Raw genomic sequence first — 20,992 nt, forward strand, 5'->3', positions numbered from 1 at the left:
CTTGCTCCATTTAAGCCCCAATCTATCCTGTAGATTCCCCATCTATGACAACTTGCTGGTCTGTTGCCTCCTTACAAGAATGACAGCTTAAGCTTCATTATCCATGTTGGACAAAAAATTGGGCTTATTACTCACCTTGCTTTAATCTCATGAAGATCCTGGAAACTGTATTACTGAGGCTACTCTGGTTTGGAATCCAACCACCTTAAATGCTCCTTTCATAACCATCTATTAAATCCCCGATCTCTCTCTTCTCTCCTTACATTGACTCCTGCTCCATTACCTGGCATATCTAAATTATTTTCCAAGTTGATACAGCACACCTCTACAATTCTCTTTAAATCTAACACCTTTCTATTTCTATTTGCTCCTCCCTAATCTTGACTTCTCACACCTGAACATTGTCTCCTAACCTGTTTCTCTACCTCTGATTATTCCACTCTCACTGGTCCGAATGTTTAATCATAGCATTCCTCTGATCAAAACCCTTCAGTGTCTTTCTGAATTAAGATTTGGATGATCTCCACAGTATAGCTCTTACCTTTTTAGTCATATCTTCTTGTGTGTACCTGCTATTATAGCCAAACACCTACTGTTTTGTGAATTCTCCCCCATATTACCTTACCATTCAACATCATTGTCTAATCAACTATTACAGAGTACATATCATGTTTTAAGCACTCTGTGAGGTAGGCCTTGTGGAGATGGATAATACTATGCTTTTTGAAGTCATCAGATATAAAGAAGTAATATTTATATAAGGTGATAAACACAGAGGAGTTCAAAATTCTTTGGAAACACAGAGATAGGAAGAAACTAATATTGTTTGAGTCAAGGAAGGTGTTGATTAAAAATTGAGGAAGTAGGAGGAAGAGGTGAAAGGGAGGCTGTAAAGGGGAGAAAAGAAAGGAATAGAGCGAAGGGATGAGGTTGGGGAAGGCATTCTAGGCAGAGAGACTATCAAGTTCAATATGCCTAAAAGTGAAAAAAATGGTCTAGCACATTAGGGGGAAAGACAAGGTTAGAATATTTGGTAGTATGGGGAGGCAAACAGAATGAAAGAGGAAAAAAAGAGAATACAACTTGAGAGGTTGAAAATTGATTGAGAAGGGTGTTACATGAAAGCCAAAACAGAAATGTTTAAAGCAAGTTGTCATGCTTATGATTCTGTAGCATTTGTTTAGAGAATAGACAGGTGTGGGGAGAGACTTATGGCATCTCTTGAAGTTCCCTTAGTCTGGAATGCCTTTCTTTCTTCTATACTTCCCCATACCCACCTCCTGAAATAACAACCTTTAAGGTTATCTCTAATGTTGCTGCTACTACTAAAGCCTTCCCTGATCTCCCTCTTTTCTAAAAGTGGAATAATTTCTCTTCATTTTGGAACTGCTATAGAAACGTTTTGCCCCCATTTCACTTTATTATGCATTTGGTGGAATTTGTCTATGACTTGCTTTTCCCAATATATTCTGAGCACCTTGAGAACATGGATCTAGTCTCATTCACCTGTCTTTTCCACTACAGTGGCTGGTACTAATGTGATAAAAGTGGAACATAGTTCATTATTGAATTAATTTAAACTGGTATCCAAGAGATCAGCACTATTCAAATCCCAAAGACTATGTTGTCACAGATCCACAGGCAGAAAAATTATTTATTTTTACTCCTTGCTTTTTTTCTGTTGGTAAAAGCCAAGTATAGCCCCCAACAAAAATGTTGGTGTGGGTCATCTAGACTCTGAAACCTGATGCTTACAGGTCCTTGTGGAAAAGCATAGCAGCATACTGGGACAGGAGCTATTAGCCCTCCTCAGGCCCAACCAAGAGTGAGGACAAGTAGAAGGGGTTGCTTTTCTGGTTTAACTGAGTATTTCTTGGCCTCAAAATACCCATCTCCATGTTAATGTTACTTCAAAGTCATTACACTGCATAATTTACCATGATCAACAAAACAATTTGTTGTCCATTATTCAAAAAGTGTTAATTTTAGCTCACAATAGATTTTAAAACCCCCACAAAAGTTATCGTAAAATGCTGACTGGTGGAAGAAAGCTAAAGCAAACCCAGAGCTGGACTTGCTTTTTTTTAAAAAAATATGCACCCAATACAGGAGCACCCAAATACATAAAACAACTTCTATATGATATCAAGGGAGAGATTGATAGCAAAACAATCATAATAGAGGACTTTAATACCACACTGACACCACAGGATAAATCCTCTAAAAAAAAAACAAACAAAAAAACAAACAAAGAAACAGCGATCCTAAATGACTCACTAGATCAGATGGACTTAACTGACATCTTCAGAACATTTCCCCCCAACGCTACAGAATATACATTCTTCTCAAGTACACACGAGACATTTTCAAAGATAGACCACATATTAGGACACAGGCAAAGTCTCTTCAAATTCAAGAAGATAGAAATCATAGCAAACATCTTCGCAGGTTCCAATGGCATAAAACTAGAAGTCAACTACAATAAAAACAATGAAATAAAATCAAACACTTGGAGGCTAAATAGCATGCTATTAAACAATGATTGGGTTATCAAAGAGATCAAAGAAGAAATAAAAAGCATCCTAGAAACAAATGACAATGAAAACACAACAATCCAAAACCTATGGGACACAATGAAAGCAGTCCTGAGAGGGACATTCAGAGCTCTACAGGCCTACCTCAAAAAAAAAAAAAAAAAAAAAGATGGTAATAAATTTTCTAACCTTTAAACTTATATAATTAGAAAGAGAGCAACAAGACAAGCCCACATAACCAGAAGGAAGGAGATAATAAAGTTCAGGGCAGACATAAATGACATAGAGACCAAACAAACAAACAAACAAACAAACAAAAAAATACAAATGATCAATGAAACCAAGAGCTGGTTCTTTGAAAGGATAAACAAGATTGATGAAACTCTAGCCAGGCTCACAAAGAAACAAAGAGAGAGGACCCAAATACACAAAATCAGAAATGAAAGGGGTGAAGTAACAACTTACCCCACTGATATACAAAGGACTGTAAAAAAAATACTATGAACAACTCTACTCCAACAAACTGGACAACCTCGGCGAAAGGGACACATTCCTAGGAAAATACAAGCTTTCAAAACGCAATCAGGAAGAATCAAAAAACCTGAATAGGCTGATAACTACTGATGAAATTGAAACAGTAATCAAAAAGCTTCCAGCAAACAAAAGCCCTGAACCAGATGGCTTCACAGGGGAGTTTTATCAAACATTCAAAGAATAACTAAAACCAATCCTCCTCTGACTATTCCAAAAAAATGCAAGAGGAAGGCACACTTCCAAGCTCTTTCTATGAAGCCAGCATTATCCTAATCCCAAAACCAGATAAAGACACCACAAAGAAAGAGAATTGCAGGCCAATATCCCTGATGAACATAGATGCTAAAATCCTCAACAACATTCTAGCAAACTGGATCCAGCATTACATTAGAAAGATCATATCCCATGACCAAGTGGGATTCATTCCAGGAATGCAAGGCTAGTATAATATCCACAAATCAATAAATGCTATATATCACATAAACAAATTGAGAGACAAAAATCACATAATCATATCAATTGATGAAGAAAAGGCATTTGACAAAGTCCAACAGCCTTTTCTGATAAAAACACTCAGCAAAATGGGAACAGAAGGATCATACATCAACAAAATAAAAGCCTTATATGACAAACATACAGCCAATATCATACTCAATGGGCAAAAACTGAAACTATTTCCTCTAAGAACAGGAACAAGACAGGGATGCTCACTTTCACCACTCCTGTTCAACATAGTATTGGAAGTACTAGCCATAGTGATCAGACAAGAAGAAATAAAAGGCATCCAAATTGGAAAAGAAGTAACACTGTCATTATTCTCAGATGACATGATACTGTACATAGAAAACCCTAAAGACTCCATCAAAAAATTATTAGACTTAATAAAGGAATTCAGCAATGTAGCAAGATACAAAATTAACGCCAAGAAATCTATGGCATTTTTATACACCAATAGTGAACTTACAGAAAGAGAGATTTTTTAAAAAAAACAATCCCATTTACCATTGCACACAAAAAAATTAAGATACCTAGGAATAAAGTTAACTAAGGAGGTAAAAGACCTCTTCTCAGAAAAATACAGGACATTGAAAAAGAGGAAGACATAAACATATGGAAGAACATACTGTGTTCATGGATTGGTAGAATCAACATCATGAAAATATCCATACTACCCAAAACAATCTATAGATCAATGCACTCCCCATTAAAATACCAACAGCATATTTCACAGACCTAGAATGAACTCTCCAAAAATTCTTCTGGAATAAAAAAGACCCCAAATAGCTGCAGCAATCCTGAGAAAGAAGAACAAAGTAGGTGGGATCTCAATACCAGATATCAAGCTGTATTACAAAGCCAATGTTCTCAAAACTGCCTGGTACTGGCACTAGAACAGACATATAGACCAATGGAACCAAACAGAAAACCCAGAAATCGACCCAAACCACTATGCTCAATTAATATTTGACAAATGAGGCAAGAGTATACAATTGAGTCAAGACAGCCTCTTCAATAAATGGTGTTGGGAAAATTGGACAGATGCATGCAAAAAAAATGAAACTAGACCACCAACTTACACCATACACAAAAATAAACTCATAATGGATAAAGGACTTAAACATAAGATGGGAAACCATACAAATACTAGAGGAATCCACAGGCAGAGAAATCTCAGATATATGCCAAAGCAATTTCTTCACGGATACCATTCCAAGGGCAATGGAAACTAAAGAGAAAATAAACAAATGGGACTACATCAAAATAAAAAGCTTCTGCACAGCAAAAGAAACCATCAACAAAACAACAGGAAAGCCCACTGCATGGGAGAACACATTTGCCAATGTATCTCCAATAAGGGTGTAATCGCCAACATTTAGAGGGAACTCATACAAATTAAGAAAAGGAAGATGAACAACCCAGTCAAAAAATAGGCAATGGACCTAAATAGACACTTTTCAATAGAGGACATAAGGAAGGCCAAGAGACATATGAAAACATGCTCAAAGTCACAAATCATCAGAGAGATGCAAATCAAAACAACAGTGAGGTACCATCTCACACCTGTCAGACTGGCTATCATCAACAAATCAACAAACGGCAAGTGCTGGTGAGGATGTGAAGAAAAGGGAACCCTCATGCACTGCAGGTGGGAATGCAGACAGGTGCAGCCACTATGGAGAACAGTATGGAGTATCCGCAAAAAAACTAAAAATGGAACTCCCATTTGACCCAGTCATCCCACTTCTAGGAATATATCCTAAGAAACTAGAAACACCAATCAGAAAGGATATATGTACCCCTATGTTCATGGCAGCACAATTTACAATAGCTGAAAGAGAGACAAAATGGCAGCGGAATAGACAGAGGTGTCCTGAACCTTGTCCCAGAGCAGATAGAAGGAACAGCTGAAATGAGTAACATCCAAACTGAACTGTCGAAGGAGACTTGGAGGGTGAGACCGTTTGCATCTGGGAAGGGCATAGGATCCCTGGAAAAGGCCCAGGGCCCTGCAACCATGCGAGCAGCAGACATGTGAGTAGCCCGCTCCTGTCCAAAGAGCAGCAGCCCCACGAGAATCCCGCCCCAGGCCAAGAACAGCAGCCTCACGTGGCTGGCACCTGTCCAAGGAGCAGCAGCTGTATAATTGGCTCACTCCCTTGTCTGAGGAGCAGCAACAATGTGAGCAGCCGCCCCATCTGAAAAGCAGCAGCCGCAAGAGCAGCCCACCCACGTTTGAGGAGCAGCAGCCCCACGCAGCCTGCCCCTATCCAAGGAGCAGCAGCTAAACGCAGCCCGCACCCTGTGCCTGTCCGAGTAGCAGCAGCTGCATGAGCAACCTGCCCCTGTCCGAGGAGCAGCAGCCACATGAACAGCCTTCCCCCATCTGAGGAGCAGCAGCTGTGTGAGCAGCCTGCCCCCGTATGAGGAACAGCAGTGCCGCAAGCAGCCCACACCCATTCGAGGAGCATCAGCCACCCAAGCAGCCCACCCAGACCGAGGAGCAGCAGCCACACGAGCAGACCACCCACATCCAAGAAGCAGCAGCCCTGCGCAGCCTGCACTGGTCCGAGGAGCAGCAGCCACATGCAGCCTGCACCTAACCAACGAGCAGCAGCTGGGTTAGTGGCCTGCCCCCATCCGAGGAGCAGCAGCTGCATGTGCAGCTCACTCCCAGCTGAGGAGCAGCAGCCACACAAGGAGCCCATCCCCCATCTGAAGAGCAGCAGCTACACGAGGAGTCTGCACCCATATGAGGAGCACCAGTCTGGCAAGCAACCTGCTCCTGTCCAAGAAACGGCAGCTTCATGAGCAGCCTGCCCCATCTGAGGAACAGCATCTGCATGCAGCCTACCCTGATCTGAGGAGCAGCAGCCATGTGAGCAGTCTGCCGCTGTCTGAGGAGCAGCAGCCACGTGAGCAGCCCACCCCCACCAGCCAGAAGAGACACCATTGCTGCGAACAACATCCACCAGAGGAGCCGCTGCCAACTGAGGAGCAGCCACTTCAGTGACCGCCTGAGGAGCAACTGCAGCCTGAGGACCCACTGCCACCCAAGGGGAAGCCCCTGCACTACCCGACATGTAGATCAGTCGGTGAGACCAAAAATGGGTAGACAAAGAAATCCCCAAAGGAAAGAAAAGGAGGAATTGCCAGAAAAGCAAGCTAAGCAAAACAGAGGCAAGCAATATGTCAGAAAAAGAATTCAGAATAATGGTCATACAGTTCATAAACCTGATGGAGGAAAAAAATCAACAACGTATGTAAGAATCAAGAAAAATGGATGAAAAAATCAATAACTTATGTAAGAATCAAGAAGAAATGAAGAGTGATATAGCTGCAATAAAAAACACCATGGAAAATTTCAACATTAGACTAGGAGAAGCAGAGGAACGAATTAGCGAATTAGAAGACAGGGAAGCAAAATGCACCCAAACTGAACTGCAACTGGAAAAAAAAAATTAAAAGACAGAAGGAGAGCCTAAGGGAGCTATGGGACAACATGAAACAAAGCAACATACGAATAATAGGGGTGCCAGAACAACAGGAAGAGGAACAAGGGTTAGAAAACCTATTTGAAGAAATAATGTCAGAAAACTTCCCTGATGTGGGGAAGAAAAAAGTCACACAAGCACAGAGAGTCCCAAACAAGATGAAACCAAAAAGACCCACACCAAGACACATCATAATTACAATGGCAAATGTTCAGGTAAAGAGAGAATCTTAAAGGCTGCAAGAGAGAGACAGAAAGTTACATACAAGGGAATTCCCATTAGATTATCAAATGATTTCTCAACAGAAACACATCAGGCCAGAAAAGAATGGAAAGAAATTTACAAAGTGATGCAAAACAAGGGAATGAATCCAAGAATACTCTATCCAGCAAGGCTATCATTCAAAATTGAAGGGGAAATAAGGAGCTTCACTGACAAAAAAAAAAAAAAAAAAAAAAAAGGCTAAGGGAATTTATCATTACAAGCCAGCAATGCAAGAAATGCTAAAGCAACCAGTGTGAAAAGAAGAAATAAAAATGTAAGAAAGAACACAGGCACAAAAAATAAAAATGGCTACAAACAATTACCTTTCAATAATAACTTTAAAAGTAAAAGGACTAGATGCTCCAATCAAAAGACATCGAGTGAGTGAATGGATAAAAAAAACATGACCCATATATATGCTGTCTACAAGAGACCCACTTCAGAACAAGGGAGTCACACAGACTGAAAGTGAAGGGATGGAAAAATATCTTTCAGGCAAATGGAAATGAAAAAACAGCTGCGGTAGCAATACTTATATCAGACAAAATAGACCTCAAAGTGAAGACCATAACAAGAGATACAGAAGGCCATTTCATAATACTAAAGGGATTGATACAACAAGAGGATATAGCCCTGATAAACATATATGCACCCAATGTAGGAGCACCCAAATGCGTAAAAAACTCCTGGAAGATATCAAGGGAGAGATCGACAACAATGCAATCATAGTAGGGGACTTTAGTACACCACTGACATCACTGGATAAATCCTCTAGACAAAAAATCAGCAAAGAAACAGCAATCCTAAATGACTCTCTAGATCAGATGGACTTAATTGACATCTTCAGAACATTTCACCCCAAAGCCTCAGAATATATGTTCTTCTCAAGTGCACATAGGACATTTTCAAAAATAGACCACATATTTGCTTCACAAGCAAAGTCTCCCCAAATTAAAGAAGATTGAAATCATATCAAGCATTTTCTCAGAACACAATGGCATAATATTAGAAATAAACTACAATAAAAACAGCCCCCAAAATTCAAACACTTGGAAGCTGAATAGCATGCTATTAAACAATGATTGGGTTACCAAAGAGATCAAAGAAGAAATTAAAAACATCTTGGAAAAGTATGACAATAAAAACACAACAATCCAAAATCTATGGGACACAATGAAAGCAGTCCTGAGAGGGAAGTTTATAGAGCTACAGGCCAAGCTCAAAAAACAAGAAAAAATGGTAATAAATTATCTAAATCTACAACTTAAAGAATTACTAAGAGAGCAACAAGAAAAGCCCAGAGGAAACCAAGATGGCAGCATAAGTTATACACCTGTACGTGCTGCCTCTCACAACCACACCAAAACTACAACAAAAAGACAAAACGTCTATCACCCAGAACCATGGGAACACTGGCGAAGTAGAAGTTCTACAAGTAGAAGGAAAGAGAAAAGCACATTGAGACCAGGTAGGACATGCACAGGCGTGGAAAAGCAGAGGTACAAAGGTGCACGAATCGGGCTGGCAACTGGGTGCACTTTTTTTTTTCAGTCCGAAGGGAGATACAAGCTCCCGACTGCTCTGAACTCCAGTTTCCAGCGAGACTCTGGGGACCCAGACTCCTACAGGGAGAAGCTGGACTGTCTGCCATCTGGTCAGAAAGTGAGGGTGGCTTTCTTGCAGAGGCGCGCACAGGAAGCATTGTTTACTGTGCTGGGGCACGGGAAGCAGAGACGCAGAGACACCAAGATGGCTGACTGGCAGCCATCGCTGTTTGCTAAGCCCTGGTGATTCCCTGAGACCCCGCCCCACCCAATTTACAAACCCACCCAAACTGTGCACAACTGCTTTTGCATATGAATGGCCTGCCCTTTCCCAGCTTAAACTAACAAACTGCAGCTGGGTCAGACAGCTCCAAAACTTCCAAACCCCAAGAAAAGAGGAGAAATCTGCAGATCTTGCTGTAGCTCATGCTGGGTGGCCTCAGAGAGTAGCTGACCTGCACCTCCTTGGAGATCCAGAAGCCAGTGTACCTAGTGGTCAGTGTGAGATGACACCAGATTTCAACTCCTCACATCCATAAGTGACAGACTCAGTGAGCACCAAAGGCCCACTGAAGCAAGAAACGGCAGCCTCACGAGGTGTCTCCAGCACAGCAGTTCTTCTATTATAGACACAGCAGGTCCTCACAGCCAATTGGCCTGGAGGTCAATTCCTCTCAGTGTACCAACAGCAATCAAGGCTTAACTACAACAAGACTGTGCACTCAGCCCACAAAGGGGTGCACCAAGAGTGTCCACCTCAGGTGATTGGGGAGGCTGAACCACTGGGCCCTATAGGTCACCTACCACACAAAGGCACTCCATCCACACAGGGAAGCAGCCAAAATGTGGAGACAAAGAAACATGTCACGAATGAAAGAAATGGAGGAAAGCAAACTACTGGATTTAGAGTTCAAAACCACAGTTATAAGGTTACTCAAGAATCTTCTAGAAACCTCTGAAGAACTTAGTGAGACCTTTAAGGTTTTAAATGAGAATGCCAAAAAAAAAAAAATGGAAAAGGACCAGTCAGAAATTAAGCATACACTGTCGGAAATAAAGAATAATATACAGAAATTCAACAGTAGACCAAAGGACCCCAAGAATCAAACAAAAGATTTGAAATATGAGGAAGAAAAAACACCCAACCAGAAAAACAAAAAGAAAAAATAATCCAAAAATATGAAGATAATGTAAGGACCCTCTGGGACAACTTCAAGGGCACCAACATCAGAATTATGGGGGTGCCAGAAGAAGAGAGAGAGCAAAATATTGAAAACCTATTAGAAGAAATAATGACAGAAAACATTCCCTACCTGGTGAAAGAAATAGACATACAAGTCCAGGAAGTGCAGAGAACCCCAAACAAGAAGAATCCAAAGAGGACCACACCAAGACACATCATAATTAAAATGCCAAGGGCAAAAGACAAAGAGAGAATCTTGAAAGCAGCAAGAGAAAAAGTTAGTTACCTACAAGGGTGTACCCATACAACTGTCAGCTGATTCTCAACAGAAACTATGCAGGACAGAAGGGAGTGGCAAGAAATATTCAAAGGGATGAACAGCAAGAATCTACAACCAAGATTACTCTACCCAGCAAAGCTATCATTTAGAATTGAAGGGCAGATAAAGAGCTTCACAGACAAGAAAAAGCTAAAGGAGTTCATCACCACCAAACCAGGATTATATGAAATGCTGGAGAGGATTCTTTAAGAAGAGGAAGAAGAAGAAAAAGGTAAAGATAAAAATTATGAACAACAAAGTGACAACAAATACATATCTATCAACAAGGGAATCTAAAAATCAAGTGAATAAAAATCTGATGAACAGAATAAACTGATGAATATAATAGAATCAGGGGCATAGAAAGGGAGTTCACTGACAATTCTCGGGGAGAAAGGGGTGTGAGGGGTGCAGGAAGAGATTGGACAAAAATCCTACACCTATGGATGAAGACAGTGGTGGGGGTAAGGGCATGGGGTGGGGGGGAATTGGGTGGAGGGGAGCTACGGGGGGAAAAAAGAGGAACATCTGTAATAATCTGAACAATAAAGATTTATTTTTTAAAAAAAAAGAAAAGAAAAGCTAGTGCCAGCATTTAGAGGCAGAAACCAGCTAGTTATCTAAGTTGAAGGCTTATTAAACCACGAAACAAAATGTGGTTTGGGTCGTTCTGTGGAGGCCCTGCACATTTGGGAGCTGAGGGACCCTGCCTGCAAAATACAGTCATGTATAGAAACTAGAGTAAACAGGACAAATACTTTTGCCCATATAGTTTGCTTTGGTGATGTTATTACAGACCAACGATAGGTTTATTTGTGCTTCTCTCTACAGTAATAACATATAGTATATATTAAAATTCCACATCAAATTTGATGTTCTCTAATAGGAACAATGAGCTTCATGTAAAACCTGCATTAAAAATATGCTATATAACATTTACAGATAATACACCTGTTTTAGGAGGAAATAATTTTTTTCTAGTCTCACTTATAGCCAGAAGCAAACAAACAAACAAAACTCAGTGCTCTATTGCACCCACAACTCTATACAAAGAGAGCTCCATAAGGTTCAGTCCCTCTTTTCAAAGTATAGCCTAAACCAAGTACTTTTCTTCTCCCCAAATTGAAAACAGCCACCACCTGAATAATGTTATCATCCAAACTGTTTCAGATCAGATATGATTACTACCAGATTATAGGGTCTGAGTTTCCTAACTATAGAAAACCTCCTGACAGTAGCATCAGGTATAACTATGGCAACCTTTGAGGAAAAGTGGAATCGAAAAGCCAGGTGGAGGGCTAGAAGCTAGCAAGAGAGTGGTGGGCAATATTCCTGCCTGTTTACTGAAGTGGTTACAGGGTTATCTTTTGAAGAACAGCTAAGGAAAAGTTGTTCAGATGTTTTTGCCTTTTGAGATTCTATGCAGGGAGTAACAACAACATACTGCCCTCCCTCCCAAGAGTTCACTTGTTCTTTCCAAAGCGTGGTACACACAAACACTGTTTAAGGTGAAGAATAAAATGTTACAAATTCTGTTTCAAAACAAAAGAAAAGAAAAGCCAAGAGTGAGTAGAAGGAAGGAGATAATAAAGATCAGGGCAGAAATAAATGACATAGAGACCAAAAAAAAAAAACAACAACAACAACAAACAACACAATACAAAAGATCAATGAAACAAAGAGTTGGTTCTTTGAAAGGATAAACAAGATTGATGAACCTCTAGCCAGGCTCACCAAGAAGCAAAGAAAGAGGGCCCAAATAAACAAAAACAGAAAGGAAAGAGGTGAAATAACAACAGACCCCATAGAAATACAAAGGATTGTTAAAAAATACTATGAACAACTCTATTCCAACAAACTGGACAAACTGGAGGAAATGGACATATTCCTAGAAAAGTACAACCTACCAAACTCAATCAGGAAGAATATAAAAATCTCAATAGGCCAATAACTATGGAAGAAATTGAAGCAGTGATTAAAAGCTTCCAGCAAACAAAAGCCTAGGGCCAGATGGCTTCACACGGGAGTTTTACCAAACATTCAAGGAAGACCTAAAACCTATTCTCCTCAGACTAATCCAAAAAATTCAAGAGGAAGGAACACTTCCAAGCTAATTCTATGAAGCCATCATCACCCTAATACTAAAACCAGATAAAGACAACAGAATGAAAGAGAATTACAGGCTAATATCCCTCATGAACACAGATGCCAAATTCCTCAACACAATTCTATCAAAACGGATCCAGCAGTATATCAGAAACATCATACACCATGATCAAGTAGGGTTTATCCCAGGAATGCAAGGATGGTACAATATCCGCAAATCAATAAACATGATACATCACATAAACAAATTGAGAGATAAAAATCACATAGTCATATCAATTGATGCAGAAAAAGCATTTGACAAAATCCAAAACCCTTTCTTGATAAAAACTCTCAGCAGGGTGGGAATAGAAGGATCATATCTCAACATAATAAAAGACATATATGACAAACCCACAGCCAACATCATACGCAATGGGCAAAAACTAAAACCATTTCCCCTAAGAACAGGAACAAGAAAGGGATGCCCACTCTCACCAATCCTGTTCGACATAGTATTGGAAGTATTAGCCATTGCTATTAGACAAGAAGAAGAAATAAAAGGCATCCAAATTGGAAAAGAAGAAGTAAAACTGTCCTTATTCGGAGATGACATGATAGTGTACTTAGAAAACCCTAAAGACTCCATCAAAAAATTATTAGACTTAATAAATGAATTCGGCAATGTAGAAGGATACAAAATTAACACCAAGAAATCTATGGCATTTATATACACCAATAATGAACTTACAGAACGAGAGACTAAAAAAAGCAATCCCATTTACCATCGCACCAAAAAAATTAAGATACCTAGGAATAAACTTAACTAAGGATGTAAAAGACCTATAAGTGGAAAACTACAGGACACTGAAAAAAGAGATAGAGGAAGACATAAACAGATGGAAGAACATACCGTGTTCATGGATTGGTAGAATCAACATCATTAAAATGTCCATACTACCCAAAGCAATGTATAGATTCAATGCCCCCCCCCCCGCTTAAAATACCAATGGCATATTTCACAGACCTAGAACGAACTCTCCAAAAATTCATCTCGAATAACAAAAGGCCCCGAATAGCTGCAGCAATCCTGAGAAAGAAGAACAAAGTAGGTGGGATCTCAATACCAGATATCAAGCTGTATTACAAAGCCACTGTTCTCAAAACAGCCTGGTACTGGCACAAGAACAGACATATAGATCAATGGAATAGAATAGAGAACCCAGAAATCTACCCAAGCCACTTTTCTCAATTAATATTTGACAAAGGAGGCATGAACATACAATGGAATCAAGACAGTCTCTTCAATAAATGGTGCTGGGAAAATTGGACCGATACATGCAAAAAAATGAAACTAGACCACCAACTTACACCATACACAAAAATAAACTCAAAATGGATAAAGGACTTAAACATAAGATGGGAAACCATAAAAATACTAGAGAAATCCATAGGCAGCAAAATCTCAGGCATATGCTGAAGCAATTTCTTCACTGATACTGCTCCTAGGGCAATGGAAACTAAAGAGAGAATAAACAAATGGGACTACATCAAAATAAAAAGCTTTTGTATAGCCAAAGAAACCATCAATAAAACAACAAGAAAGCCCACTGCGTGGGAGAACATATTTGCCAATGTTATCACCAATAAGGGCTTAATCTCCAACATTTACAGGGAACTCATACAACTTACGAAAAGGAAGATAAAAAACACAATAAAAAAAATGGGCAACAGACCTAAATAGAAACTTTTGAAAGAAGACAGAAAAAGGCCAAGAGGCATATGAAAACATGATCAAAGTCACTAATCATCTGAGAGATGCAAATCAAAACGACAATGAGGTACCATCTCACACCTGTCAGAATGGCTATTATCACCAAATCAACAAACAGCAAGTGCTGGCGAGGATGCAGAGAAAAAGGAACCCTCGTGCACTGCTGGTGGGAATGCAGACTGGTGCAGCCACTGTGGAGAACAGTATGGAGTTTCCTCAAAAAACTAAAAATGGAACTCCCATTTGACCCAGTGATCCCACTTCTAGTAATATATCCCAAGAAACTAGAAACATCAATTAGAAAGGACATATGTACCCCTATGTTCATAGCAGCACAATTTACAATAGCTAAGATTTGGAAACAGCTTAAGTGCCCGTCAGCAGATGACTGGATCAGAAAACTATGGTACAAGAGAAACCAAATTGGTGGCATAGGTAAGCACCTAAACTGCTGCCTCGCACAACAATTTCAAAACTACAACTAAAAGACAGAACGGACACCATCCAGAACCACAGGAAAGCTGGCTGAGTGAAAATTCTACAACTAGAAGGAAAGAGAAAAGCTCACAGAGAATTGGAGGTATGGCAAAGGGTCTTTGTGCACGCAGAGGGAAGGGCGGCTGAGAGCCTGGCTGACTTTCTCTGGCGGAAGTGGGGAGGAAGCCCCCGACCGCACTGAACCCCAGTTCTGACTGCACTGAACCCCAGTCCAGGACAAAACCCCATGGACCCAGGCTCATACAGGGGGAGTCTGGACTGTCAGGTAGAGAGAAAGGCACCCGGAGACTCGGAGACCCGGGGGAGCCCCGGCAGGCAGGGTTCCGGAGGCACGCTCGCCAGTGTGCACAAAGGCTGTGGAGGTTGCCACAGGCTTTCCCTAGCAGAAGGGAGTCCGAAGCTCCTGACTGCACTGAACCCCAATTCTGACTGCACTGAACCCCAGTTCCAGGCTAGCCCCTGGGGACCCGTGCTCTTATGGGGGGATTCTGGACTCTTGGGCGGAGACTCAAGAGCCGGGGAAGGCAGAGGTCTGCAGGCACGCACGCGCACAAGGGCAAGGCTGACTGGAAGCCAAGACTGTCTGCTCCGCCCTGAGACTCCACCCCATCCAACCTGAGCACAGAGGCTATTGCAATTTGGCAAGTCTAATCCTATGAGGCTGTCTCCAGCACCGAACTTCTCCCAGCGTAGACACAGCTGATCCTTACAGCCAACTGGCCTGGAGGTCAATTCCTCCCAGTGATACTAACAATAATCAAGACTTAATTACAAAAAGGCTGTACACACAGTCCACAAAGGGGTGCACCAAGAGTGTCCACCTCAGGTTAACTGGGGAGGCTGACCCACTGGGCCATATAGGAAACCTAGCACACAAATCTACCCTACCAACTCAGGGAAGCAGTGAAAATGCGGCATCAAAGAAACAGATCACAAATGAAAGAAATGGAGGAAAACAAACCACTGGATATAGAATTCAAAACCACGGTTATAAGGCTTTTCAAGAATATCCTAGAAAAGGCTGATAAATTTAACGAGACCCTCGAAGATATGAAAAAGGACCAACTAGAAATTAAACATACACTGACTGAAATAAAAAATATTATACAGAAACCCAACAACAGACTAGAGGAACACAAGAATCAAGTCAAAGAATTGAAATACAAAGAAGGAAAAAACACTCAATCGAAAAAGCAAAAAGAAAAGAAAATTCAAAAAGTTGAAGATAGTGTAAGAAGACTCTGGGACAACTTCAAGCGTACCAACATCAGAATGATGGGGGTGCCAGAAGAAGAGAGAGAGCAAGATACTGAAAACCTATTGGAAGAAATAATGACAGAAAACTTCCCCCACCTGGTGAAAGAAATAGACTTACAAGTCCAGTAAGCACACAGAACCCCAAACAAAAGGAATCCAAAGAGGACCACACCAAGACACATCATAATTAAAATGCCAAGAGCAAAAGACAAAGAGAGAATATTAAAAGCAGCAAGAGAAAAACAGTTAGTTACTTACAAGGGAGCACCCATAGAATTGTCAGCTGATTTCTCAACAGAAACTATGCAGGCCAGACTGGAGTGGCAAGAAATTTTCAAAGTGATGAATAGCAAGAACCTACAACCAAGATTACTCTACCCAGCAAAGCTATCATTCAGAATTGAAGGGAAGATAAAGAGCTTCACAGACAAGAAAAAGCTAAAGGAGTTCATCACCACCAAACCAGTATTACATGAAATGCTGAAAGGTATTCTTAAAGAAGAGGAAGGAGAAAAAAGTAAAGAGAAAAATTATGAACAACAAATACATATCTATCAACAAGTGAACCTAAAAATCAAGTGAATTAAAAACCTGAGGAACAGAATAATCTGGTGAATATAATAGAATCAGGGGCATAGAAAGGGAGTGGACTGATAATTCTCAGGGGGAAAGGGGTATGGGGGGGGTCAGGAAGAGACTGGACAAAAATCATACACCCATGGATGAGAACAGTGTGGGGGAGGTAAGGGCAGAAGGTGGGGTGGGAACCGGGTGGAGGGGAGCTATGGGGGGAAAAGGAGAAATGATTGTAATAATCTGAATAAAGATTTATTTTTAAAAAATTAAAAAAGGAAGAAAAAAATTAAAAAATTAATAAATAACTGTGGTACATCTACACAATGGAATACTACGCTGTGGTAAAAAAGAAGGAATTCTTAACATTTACAATAGCATGGATGGAACTGGAGAGCATTATGCTAAGTGAAATAAGCCAGGCAGAGAAAGATAAATATCACATGATCTCACTTATTTATGGAATATAATGAACAACATAAACTGATGAACAAAAATAGATACAGAGACAGAGAAACATCGATCAAACCATTCAACCTCAGAGGGAAGGTAGGGGAGGGGAGGGGCAAGGGAAAGAGATCAAACAAAGACTTGTATGCATGCATATAAGCCTAACCAATGGACACAGACAACAGCGGGGTGAGGGCATGGGGGAGTAGCGGGTGTAATGGGGGAATAAGGACACATATGTAACACCGTAATCAATAAAGAAATTTTTTAAAAAAAGAAAAGAAAAACAATTTACAATATCTAAGATTTGGAAACAGCCTAAGTGCCCATCAGTAGATGAGTGAATTAAAAAACTGTGGTACATCTACACAATGGAATACTAAGCTGCTGTAAAAAGGAAGGAACTCCAACCATTTGCAACAGCATGGATGGAGCTGGAGAGCATTATGCTAAGTGAAATAAGTCAGTCAGAGAACGATAAATATCACATGATCTCACTCATTTGTGGATTATAATGAACAACCTAAACTGATGAACCAAAACAGATCCAGAGATGGAGAAGCATTGATCAGATGCTCAAACCTCAGAGGTAATGTAGAGGAGGGTGGGGGTAATGGGGAGAGATCAACCTATGGACTTGTATGCATGCATATAATCATAACCAATGGACACAGACACCAAGGGGATGAAGGCATGAATGTGAGTGGGGTGGGGGGGCAATGGGGGATAAGGACACATATGTAATACCTTATCGATAAAGAAAGAAAAAATATTTTCATTGATTTCAGAAACGAAGAAAAAGGGAAAGAGAGATAGAAACATCAATAATGAGAATCATTGATCAGCTGCCTCCTGCACACCCCACACTGGGGATCCAGCCCAATACTGGGGCATATGCCCTGACCAGGAATTGAACAATGACCTCCTGGTTCATAGGTCAACACTCAACCACTGAGTCATACCAGCCGGGCTGGTTTTGTATTATAGCTATAAAAAATTATAATCCCTCTCCCAAATTATTTTATAAATAGCTAAGTTATAAATAGATGAAAATGTGAAAAATATATATTTTTATATTGCCTCATTTACAGCTGAGGTTTGATAAGTCATAGGAAAGAACTAAAGGATTACCTTCTAATTTCGTAAAACAAGGGCCCAAATAATTGATCAGATTAAATTAACACCTATGATACTCAGTTTTCCCTTTGAAAAAAAAAGGGGGAACCTAGTAGAGCCAACCATACACAGTGGTTATAAGTACGAAATGAGATAACTTCTGCAATTTTACCCAGCCTATCACCTAGTGGATGTATTCATTCCCTTTTTCACCCCTTTGCAACACAAGTTCCCATACCCTTCTGAACCTCTTCTTTATCTCTTGGTAAAGTATATTCCCTCTATTACCAATCCTGTTAGATTCTCTTTATTTCAAAGCCATAAATCCTGAGTGCTTGATCAGATTTTCTATTAAAGGAAATGTATGTTCTTATGACAATAACATCCCAGAGTAAAGTTATAATAGCACTAACATACCCTGATATCGTGTCTTTATCCTATTTTACAAGATTGGATAATTCTTGATACTTAAATGCTATATTATATATATAAATTAATATATATTTTTAATTATATACTTAAATGCTATATATATATAGCATTTAAGTATATAATTAAAAATATATATTAATTTATATATATAATTAAAAAATATATATTAATTTCTACTAAAAATCAATATTTGTCTGAAGCAGCTGTTGTTTATTTTATTCTCTGAAAGGAGCTGGAAATATAGATCAGTAATGGGGAAATTTATATTTCTGCAGGCTTTTTAGGGCCAGGGGTTGTACAGTAAATGCTAAGAATTATAGAGAAAGCACATTGTGTTTTAAGAAAAAATACCTAGTCTTTTGGTCAGGAGACTTGGGTTCCTTTCAAGGACTGTTATTTTGTCACATTATTTTTGTTTGTTTCTCTTTGCCTTGGTCTTCCTGGTGATAACTAATGGACTTCCTTGCAGTTAACTTTACACAGAAGGGACGAGAATACACTAAATTATTGAACTCTGCAAATAATTTCCCCTTATCAACTCCCTGCCAAGATGGAATTAGTGCAAGGGTTAAAGAGGAGTAAAATCATACCTGAAGTTCCATTGAGTTTCTTAAAAAGAAAGGTGCACAAAGCAATCCATGATGTCAGTATGATTCCATCTGATCCATAGGGTCCTCTCAGAAGCAGAGGCTCAGCTATCTGATCTGCTCATTTAGTTCTATCACAGATGAACCCTTCTTGCCAAGGGATGGGGACTTTAACATTGCTAGAATTTCTTTCTACCTTTAGAAGTCTCCAGTCCTTCTTTCTGTGTAAATACAAGTAAGAATCTCTTTCTCTCTTTCCCTGGCACCCGTGGTTTATTGACTACTCTCAAGTCATATCTTGTATAAAATGAGAAAAAAAATTAGCAAGTCTGATATGTGAATGTTAGGGGAAATTCTGGATCATCTAACTTTTTTTAAAAAACTGGATGATTGCCTAATATACACTTCTTATTTTACAGATAAGGAAATAGGCCTAGATAGGTAAAATATCACATAGATTGAATCATGTAAAACTAAATATGCTTACTGCTTTTTGTTCCCTTAATGCTGGACTACCTTTTATGGTATATGTATGCATTAGGATAAGTGAGTATACAATTGAGATTCTTGTAATAGCTGCTTGACCATTAGTGGTCTGTGCTTCTTAATGCAGAAATTAATACTTAGCTGAGGAAAAGGTCCAGGAAAAGGGGGATTGAAGGAATAGGGATTTATAGATGTTGTAAGGGAACACAGTAGACACCTCATCTAGGATAACCTTGACTCTTATCGTTTTGCATATACCTACCACCCAGGTAGATGAACAGGAGATAAGGGGCTATAGATACATGTTGTATGCCCTAAAATATTAGATGATGCTGAGACTTTTTCATAAATTTCAGATATTCTTTGTAGTCACATCTTAAAATTTTGATGTGGGCTGAGGTGATACTTGTTAACATCAGAGATAAGGTTATGAAAGTCAAGAAACCAAAGAATTAATTATCTACCTCTTTCATCCTTAGCTGTCAAATCTTAATGCAGAGAGAAAAAATGTCTGAGTGTGATATATATATGTGTGTATATGTGTGGATTGGCTTGTTTTTGAAGAGCTTCAGATCATCTTAAGTATAAATAAGGCAAACAGAAATAAAGCCAGTCTCCACAAGAGCACACACCTTGACTCCAGGTTACTCAGGACTCCACTTTGCATCCTTCCTAATTGGATGACCATGAGTAAGTGAAATGTCTTACTATTTAGAAGAAGGTGTAAGTTTGCCACTTCCTCAGATTTCACTTTTGAAAAGTCTGGTGGCTTAGAAGGGATAGAAAGATGTAGGATGTATGAATGCAGTATGAGTTTCCAAATTGACTTAAATGGTAGATACATGCTATAAAACAATAACAATAGCAGTAATGAAGCCACTCTGGAAACAGGTAAAATCCAGTGAGATTTTAAAGACCTCTTTAGCTGAAATAACCTTAATACAGAGAAAAACAAGTTTAATGACTAATATATATTTGAAATGTGCAGGTTGGACAACATTTGGACTTGGAATGAAACACTAAGAGGTTACATTCATGGATAACCAACAAGATAAGGCTGTTGTTGCCTCAGCTAATGGAGAAAACACTCTGAATAATGGGGTCAAAGAAAATGGTAAGGGAATTTAATTATAATACATAATATTTCTCCCAGTATTCCTTTGTTATTATTTTTCTATCCATAATGCTTGGGCAGGTTAAGTCTAGAATGCCTCTGATATTGATGTTAATCCTAAATTTTATTCCACCAAATCTCTAACAGTGCTAGAAAGGTCTCTAAAGACATATCTAATCCAAACCCTTTGCTCTTCCAAATCATTTCTCTCAAATGAATACTTAAGTTCCTCAAAATCCCTAGTGAACTA

The 20,992-nt window shown here is 39.6% G+C and overlaps 1 protein-coding gene across 1 annotated transcript in view; it reads left to right on the forward strand.

Moving 5' to 3' along the window:
* Nucleotides 1-20,992, forward strand: part of NEXMIF (neurite extension and migration factor) — a 523,004-nt gene that overhangs the window by 496,440 nt on the left and 5,572 nt on the right. Inside the window, exon 3 of the mRNA XM_080652629.1 lies at nt 20,617-20,742. Within this exon, the coding sequence (XP_080508755.1) occupies nt 20,664-20,742 (79 nt within the window). The 5' untranslated portion in view covers nt 20,617-20,663. The remainder of the gene's footprint in view (nt 1-20,616; nt 20,743-20,992) is intronic.

The sequence above is a fragment of the Plecotus auritus genome, assembly GCF_963455305.1.
Source record: "Plecotus auritus genome assembly, chromosome: X".
Taxonomy (NCBI): Eukaryota; Metazoa; Chordata; class Mammalia; order Chiroptera; family Vespertilionidae; genus Plecotus; species Plecotus auritus.